General features: G+C 31.4%; 1 protein-coding gene across 1 annotated transcript; it reads left to right on the top strand.

Moving 5' to 3' along the window:
* Positions 1 to 4,063: 4,063 nt before the first annotated feature.
* LOC124374829 (probable tRNA pseudouridine synthase 1) lies at positions 4,064 to 7,912 on the top strand (the record flags this gene model as incomplete). Its single annotated transcript, XM_046832976.1, is given in 4 exon segments — positions 4,064 to 4,441; positions 5,684 to 5,776; positions 6,420 to 6,559; positions 7,790 to 7,912. Coding segments are annotated over 2 exon segments (184 nt in total), but the record flags the coding sequence as incomplete, so codon positions are not given.
* Positions 7,913 to 8,713: the final 801 nt, after the last annotated feature.

The following is an 8,713-nucleotide window of genomic DNA, read 5'->3' on the forward strand; positions in this document are numbered from 1 at the left end:
TTTCAACGGAAATCTGATCAACTATTACAAAAATTATAGAAATCTATTGAGTAATTTTGTTAAAAATTTCAAAAGATAATTACTATAAAAATAAAATAAATGAATCAGTAGGTAATCCAAAAAAAACTTTGGGAACATATATAGGGGAATTTGTAGGTAAAAAAAGTAAAAATGGGGAATTTTCCAATTGAACATTTTTCTAGTCATGCTAATAGTAGTGGGGAGGGTTTAGCAGTGGAAGTTGCAAACAAATTAAATAATTATTTTGTTAAAGTAGGAGAAGAGTTAGCCAATAAGATCCCGACGGTAGACTGTGTGTAGTTGATGATGAGAGGTATCAGGTACAAACAGAGTTCCAGCTAGAGCCTGTCACTGAGGAACAGTTGGCAAATTGTGTAAGGGAGTTGCGGGGAGGTTCAGCACCTGGTATAGATGAAAATAGCTGCAGACATGATTTTAAAACTAACTTTGGAATGTATTAAAAAAGCTTTGTTGAAAGTAGTCAACTCTAGTTTACTAGAAGGTGTTTTTCCTGACTGTTTTTAAATTTGCTAAAGTAATCCCTCTTTTTAAAGGAGGTTTGAAGGGGAATTGCTGTCAATATAGGCCTATATCATTGCTAAAGTGTTGTGTCAAAGGTCATCGAAAAATGTGTAAGGAAACACAACGTTCAAAAATATTTGTTCAAAAATAAAAATTATATCTGAAAACCAATTTGGCTTCAGAGGTGATCTGAACCGTCAATGACGTTATTTCTCAGACTGACCCATAAGCTGCATGATAATCTTAACATAAAACACGCGCTCTCTAATGGTTTTTAATTGATTTAGCTAAGGCTTTTGATTCTTTAGACAGGGACATTTTAATTAAAAAAAACTAGAGTTTGTTGGTATTAAAGGTAAGAGCCTAAGTTGGTTTAAAAGCTATCTTTCTAACAGACAGCAGGTGGTATCTATAAAACGGGGCAGAAAGTGATCTAAAGAATATTGATTTTCGGAGTTATTCAAGGAAGTACCTTAGGACCTCTTTTGTTTTTTAATTTATATTAAATAATTTAAGCAAAGTTGAACTAGATAACTGTAGTATTTACTTATATGCTGATGATACTGCGTCGCTAGTTTTTGAAGGGAATAATTGGGATGAAAACTTACCTAAATGCAGAGAGAGGACTCCGTGTTGTTAAACAGTGGTTTGACCAAAACCGTCTGACGGTTAATGTATCAAAAACTAAACACATGGCTGTTTCACTTCGGGCTATCAGTGGACCCAGTGGATATGGTTTTTAACATTACATACATGTGTTGCAGGGCACTGGAGTTCCATGTAGATGCAAGCCCTTAGAAGAGGTGAGGGAATTATAAATATTTAGGGGGTTATTTTTTACAATAGGCTAAGTTGGAGGAGACATGTTCAATATATTAATAGCAGGTTGCGCAAGTGTATTTTTATGTTTTCTAACTTATCTCGTATTCTAAATTTTTCCCAAATTAAAACTGTTTATTATGCTTACGTTCAATCAATTATACAATACGGAATAATTTCTTGGGGAGGGGCCTTTTCTTTCAAAAATTCAAACCAATTCAAATAACTCAAAAAATCTATAATTTTAAAAGCCGCGTTAAAGAAACCAATCCGATATATCCTTCAGATTTGTTGTTACTCTGAGTTTAAAGTGCTTGATGTCAGACAAACTTTATGTAAAACAACTAATGTTATACGCTTTTTAAAAACAAATTTCAGTTTTTAGAATCAGCAAACCATAAGTATTCTAACACGTTTTCAAAGTAGTATAGGTATATACACACACCAAAAATCTACAAAACAATCAACACAACAAACTCATATTATATAGCTCACGTACTCTCTTTCCAAAATATTCCTGATGAGAGCTAAGAAATATTGAAAATATTAGTTTTCAAACTGTATAAAAACAAAGTATGCAAATTGGTTAGTAGAAACAGGAAGGGAAAATACTAGTGCCATAACTACGTCTGTATACCAATTTTTAACAATAGCTGAGTCGTTTTTTCCTTTTCTTTAAAAAGACCTTGAAAATGTTTAAGTTTGATTGGATTCAACTAACAAAACACCGTTTAAAAAAAAAAAGAAAATTGTTGGTTTGTGTGGATATGCGTGAGTGTGCTAGCATGTGTGGGGTTTTATACAAAAGGATAAATAAAAAAAAAGGAATTTAGTTAGTATTGCACGAGTGGTGTGTGTGTGTGTGTGTGTGTGTGTGCGCGCGCGTGTGTGTGTGTGTAACGTGCGTGTGTATTTGAATGAGTGTTTTTGCAAGGGGGAGGGGTATTAGGAGAATAAATGAGTGTGTGAGTCAATCCAATATTGCTTAGAGTATGTACAATTAGTCTATATTGATCAATTTCAATATTTCTTTCCTTGATTGTATTAAATAACTATAATTCGGTTGAGGACACACTCTAATCTATAGTAAATGAATTATTAATTTTAATTTATTTTGTATTCAATTTCAGTAACTTTTGTTTATTTGTATTTTATATATATATATATATATATATATATATATATATATATATATATATATATATATTGATTTATTGATTTCAACTCAGCCCTCACACACAGGCTTAGCCCATGTGAGGGCTCTCTCTTCACATAACTTAGAAAATATTTGTGTTTATATTTTAAGTTCATTTATTTTACATATTCACAAAATGTAATTAGTGATGTTTTGAGAGAAATAAAGCTATTTCTATTCTATTATTCTAATATATTTGATGTATTAAAAAAGATGTATATATAAAAAAAGCTGCATTTATCTACAAAAATAACACAAAAGTAAGATTTTGTAGAATCCATAACAATGTAAATTTGCAAGTTATGAACTCTATAATTTTTAAAATTATAGAAAAAAGATGACGATTAAATACTACCAATCCGTATGGTCTTTAGCATGGATGGATACAGACAAAACAAATATTTTAAAATATTATATTCAGGTTATCCTAAATAGGTATTTTTTTCCATAATCAATTTCCTGCTGTCTCAAACTAATTTTTTATGTTATGTGCTGAAATAAAAGTAGTAGCTAATTAACAATTACATTTGCATTTGTTTTCAGTTTTTGGAACTAATTAGTAGATTACTGAATATTGTGTTATGATGTTTCTTCGAGTGCATAAATGAGGCTGCATGGGGTTGGTGGACGTATTCTGCTGCTTGGCAAGCCTTGACCAAATAAATTTAACTAATACAAAACACAACGGAGTGGCTATATGCCCGGTCACCGGTCTTAGTTTCAAAGGACGGGAACGACTATGACGTCACAGACTTGACGCCAAAGGTTTTGAAGTAGCTCTAGCACTGTGCATTGTTATTAAAATGGCGGGTTGTAGAAAGTTTAGTTCTTTTGACCAGTTGAAAACTTTTATCAATAATAAAGAAAATACGGACCCATATTCAATTAAGAATAAGTGATTCGAGGTTTGCTATATACTTTAAACTGTACCAATATCCCTTCTATAAGAACCTACTGTCCTGATAAAGTCCGATAATACTTAAGTGATTAATAAATAAAACTATTTTAATCGGTAAATGGAAGAATTAATTTTTAAATATCTCAAGACGAGAGACTAATTTCCCTCTTAACCACTTTACATACAATAATACAATGAAATCATAAACCATTTGAGTGTTATTAGTAAATAAAACAAATTATGTTCCAGTTATTTTTATGCTATTAAATAACATACATATTTAATATGACAAAAAATTATTTATAATTAATTATGATTTCTCTTAATGACTATTAATTGAAACATTCCAGTAAAATTGCGAGAAACAAAACTATATCTTAATAAACTACGAAGAGTAGATTCTGGTACATAGTTTAATTTTTAGTTGCATATTTTCTTCTTTTTAATTTATTTAAGCGCACACTTTTATTACATTACCAATGCATAATATACAATTAATAAAATAGTCTACAAAATTGTGTTTTTTATATTTCTAAGGCACTGGTGTTAATGTGACAGTTATGGCTGCCCTTTCGTTACGTCACGGTCGACGTCACCACTCATCGCCCGTCTGTCTAATCTACAGACGGTAGCCGGCCATATAGCCACAGCGAAAACACAAACATGTAACATAAACCTCACAGATTCGGGGATTTTAGTTTTACACGTTTTATATTAAATAAAATAATTTAATGTAGCTTGAGATTTAAACATTTAATTTATGTTATGCTTTGTATTTTTACAGTAGGGTAACATGAACGATAATATTCGGGTTTGTATGGTTTAATAAAATAATGCTATGGGTACTAGAACAAAATCTGCAATTACTAGATTCCTGGCGAAAGAAACCCATGATTTAATTAAGTATGGGTACTTTGCTGTTTATAAAAGGCCCGGTTTAACTTCTGCAGAAGAATTAGAAGAATTGAAAGATGCAGTTTTTAAAGGTAAAATAGGTTACCTAGTAAACAGGTCTACTGACACTTCCATTTTACTTATTGAAAACAGTTATTTGTAATTTGTGTTCCCTAAAAACTGTAATTTTTTTTTTTCAGGAGGAAAAGTAGAATACATTAATGATGCTAAAATTTTGATTGTCTACTATAGCCGTTAACCTCTCTAAATACTGAAACATGAAAATTAAGTTTCAGAAAACTATTGTTAATGTTGCTTGGATTTTTAGGGTACTGTTTTACAGCAATCATGTAGTATCCAAGTAGTTTGTGTTCAACATGTCTAGGCCCGTGAAACAAAAACGAAGTCAGAGTAGGTAAACGGACCCATTATTCATATCACTTAGTATAATTATATCTACTTTGTTTATCGAATAACAAATATTAATCGGCATCAACATAAAGTAATAAATACTAATACTATTATATTTAAATTCTTTTTTGTAAAAGCTGTGTATTAGCTTTTTCTATTTAGTCCCACTATTATTTGAACACTTGTTTCTTTAGCCACGAACACTATATTTTAAACAGTGATTTGTTTCTGAGTATTTTATAAATTAATTTATGTGTTGTACTTTGCCTCAATATACATTTGAAAAGATTTAATTACATAAATAAAATGATAATATCATAAGCGATAAATAACTCACAACCAATAAAACAAAGTTAATCATCTTTCAATACTATTTTGTTAAGTTAACTATAATTAAGTTACGTCTTTTTAATCAAATACTATGTTTATAATCTGACTGCATTTACAGTTATTGATACAGATAATTAGAGTTAATTGCTTATAAATCAATACCGGTTGATTATTTTGATGGTTTGTAATCATACAGTATCATTATTGTTAATTACTGATATAAAAAATTGGGGCCCTATTATTGTACTCTACCCAAAACGGCTTTTAGTTGTGACACTTTTGATCATTTCCGGTAAAATATTAACAACTTGAAGTCTTGCTTGAACAAGATATTATATATTACTGTCTTATCTCTAGTTTCATATGCCTGTAAAGTACCTACCAATACTTATCTCCTCTGTAATCGTATTTTGTCTTGAAAGAAAGAGATTTTTCCAAAATGTAAGAGAAGGGGGCGTGTCAGAAATTGTTGGATTGTTCAAACTGTTTCCAAGTGAATTGTGTTTAGCTCCTGTTTTGGGTGTTACTACTTACCTTAGTATTGAACACAATCCTTATCTAATTAGTTATTTATAGCCTATGTGTACACTTAGGGATGGAAGGAGACAGGACTATGAATGATCAAAGATACTTGCTCAGAGCTGGTCATGGGGGCAACTTGGACAGCATGGCAACTGGCGTTTTAGGTAAGCCTATGTTTTTTGAAGTTTATTGTCTTGGTCAGTAATAGTAGTTTAGCAGCTCAGAAATGGCTGATATGATTGAAGAAGATCTCCCAAAATGCAGGTTATTGTTTTAATGGGCTCTGGAACATGATCATTCCAAATCTAATAATAAATTCACTAGCCTTCATGAATAATACATTATATTGTTCCGATTAGGACCAATTTTAACAAATCCCAAATAGGCTATACTATAGAAATAAAAATTTTGTTCTTTTTTAGTGTTTTTCAAATTTAGTGTAATTTTTATCTAGAAGTATGAATATACAAGCATGTTTAAGGACTTAATTTTCGTTTTAGATATCCGATATAGAATTTGCTCCAATGACAAATTCTTAAATATTGCCATATTAGAAATAAATAACAAAAAATTTCTGTATATTACGCTCCTAGCAGCTACAGAATGAAACGTAATGTACTTTCTGGACAGCCCTCGTATTTAAATTCTTACAGTTTTTGTAAGATTAGCTTCTTCTATTTAGTACCGCAATTATTTGAACACATGTTTCTTTAGCACAAACACTATGTTTAAACAGTGGTTTGTATCTGACAGACCAATTTATGTCTTTTACTTTACCTTATTAATGATACGTGATATGTGTAACAGCTGTTGCGCTTTGTGATGGCTGCAAAGTACTACCGTATCTGCTAGCATCTAGTAAACGCAACACGGTCACACCGCTCAGATGGGAGTAGCCACCGACACCTACAACAACAAAGGCAAAGTTATCGCTGAAACAAGCTACGGTAAACTTTTTATTGTTAACAATGTAGGTATTTTCCTTTTTGTATAGTTTGATATTTTAAATTTAGGCATTCATAAAGTTTATAAACACATGTGTGATTGAAATTGCTTAACCCTTTGAGTGCCCCAGCATCTACATAGTAGATGTTGTGAAATGTGCATAAATTGCCGGCATCTACCCAGTAGACGATTTTTATTTAATTAATATCACATATAATTCATTTTTGTTTTGACAAATAACTTATTTCACGGCAATCTACAAGTTTCGAACTAATCAATTAATTGTGATTGATTTTTATTGTTCACCGCCCCCTTGTAGTTATTTGTCATCAGAAAAAAACAGATGACGCAATAGTTGGTCAGCTGCTACTTGTTGCCATTAACTACACAGTTTCGTTCATTGTGTGTTTACATTATGCTAGTTTCGTGTGTTTATGCTGAAAACTGTTTGTTATTACTATTCTGCAATTGTGTTCAGTAAAACTTACAATGCATTTACAAACTTCTTTTTCCGTGTTTAGTGACATATATTTTATTGTTGGATTGGTGATGAACTAAAACGCAAGTTCCAATCAAACTATTGATTTTAGGTGAAGTAAGGTAATAGAAGTAAGGGTTATATTGTAAGCCTGTGTATATTTTTATATACTTTTTATATAATTAGTATTTTACAGTCGTCTTACTTCATTGAGTGAAATAGGGTTAGTTATAATATTGTTTCTAAACTTTTGACAAACTTGAACAAAAATTGCTTTTTGTTGTATTTTGTATATATTGCAGTATCTGGTTAAATATTACTGTAACACACCATATTATGCATGATTTTTGTTCAGTTTTTCATGCTCTTTCATATGGTATAGCTAAAAGAAATTTAAAAAAATATTGTATAAATAAAATTTTAGTTCAAACTTGAAAATTTATTTTTTTTCATTTTTTAGTTTTTTGTTATAACCTATAATCTTTTTGTGTAAATAAAAATAAAATTATAATATTATATGGAAAAAATACCTTGTTTTATAACACACAAAACCAAAAAAAAATTATTCAAATCGGTTTAATAGTTTTTTTAATATTGTTTTTTCCCCACACGCTTGCAAAAACAGAAGGCAATGCTCCGGCAATTTATGCGTATGACTTGGGAAATATGCTGTGGCACTCAAAGGGTTAATGTTGAGTAATTGATGATGAAATGCTGACATTATTAAAAACCAAATTTGGTTGCTTTATTTTAGCCCATGTGACTCGAACGAAACTCGAGCAGGCTCTTGCAGAGTTTGTGGGTGAGATTTGGCAAAAGCCTCCCGCATATTCGGCCCTGAAAATAGCCGGACAACGTGCTTCAGACATTGTAAGGTGTTGTACAATATTCTGTCTTTAGATATGGGGAATTGGAAGGTTGTAAAAACAACCAAGAGTACAAGATTATTAGTTGTGTATTACAGTACACTCTCGGAAATTCGGATCGCACTAATCTGAACTCCGTAAAGTCCTGACCGATTATCAAACAAAAATGCTTTTTGAAAGATAAAAGTTTTAACACGAATAGTCTGGATAACACAAATTAACATACTTCGTATTTTCTGGCGCTTGCTGCTCAGTGCAATGGTTTTGTTTGTGTAAGTGGTGGTGGAAATTTCTATGTGATTGTGGAGAGGGGATTGCATTGAATTTCTCCTTTTGTACTCCTTGGCCTGCAATAGTGTCAGTTCAGTTACTTTTGTTTGGTGCACTAGCTTGTTGCTGTATTTTGTGTGTCACATTGACACATTGCTGTAGCCCAGATCAGTTGCTTTGAGATGACACCTCACTTTCCTGCACATAAGAACTCTTCTCTGTATAATTAGCTGAGAAATTTATTATAATGGGTCTCGGTTCGCATTGTTTCCCTTTCCCATTCTTTGAACTGCATCTATCAAGTTGGTTGACCATTTCTAGAACTAAATCGCAGCCCCTACCCTTCTCAAAATGTTATGAATATGTTCATTAATTTCTTTGGGAATACCTTAGATGACCAAGTTACAACTGTGAAAGTACTGTTCCATACAATTTATTACATGAGACAAAGAATTAACTTTTCTTCGTAGTTCAATGTTAAACGCGCTGTATTTCACCATTACAGTCATTACTCTTGTTTTCTAGTGCTTATTATTAATTTT

This window comes from Homalodisca vitripennis, unplaced genomic scaffold (genome assembly GCF_021130785.1).
Source record: "Homalodisca vitripennis isolate AUS2020 unplaced genomic scaffold, UT_GWSS_2.1 ScUCBcl_10368;HRSCAF=19218, whole genome shotgun sequence".
In the NCBI taxonomy this organism is placed as follows: Eukaryota; Metazoa; Arthropoda; class Insecta; order Hemiptera; family Cicadellidae; genus Homalodisca; species Homalodisca vitripennis.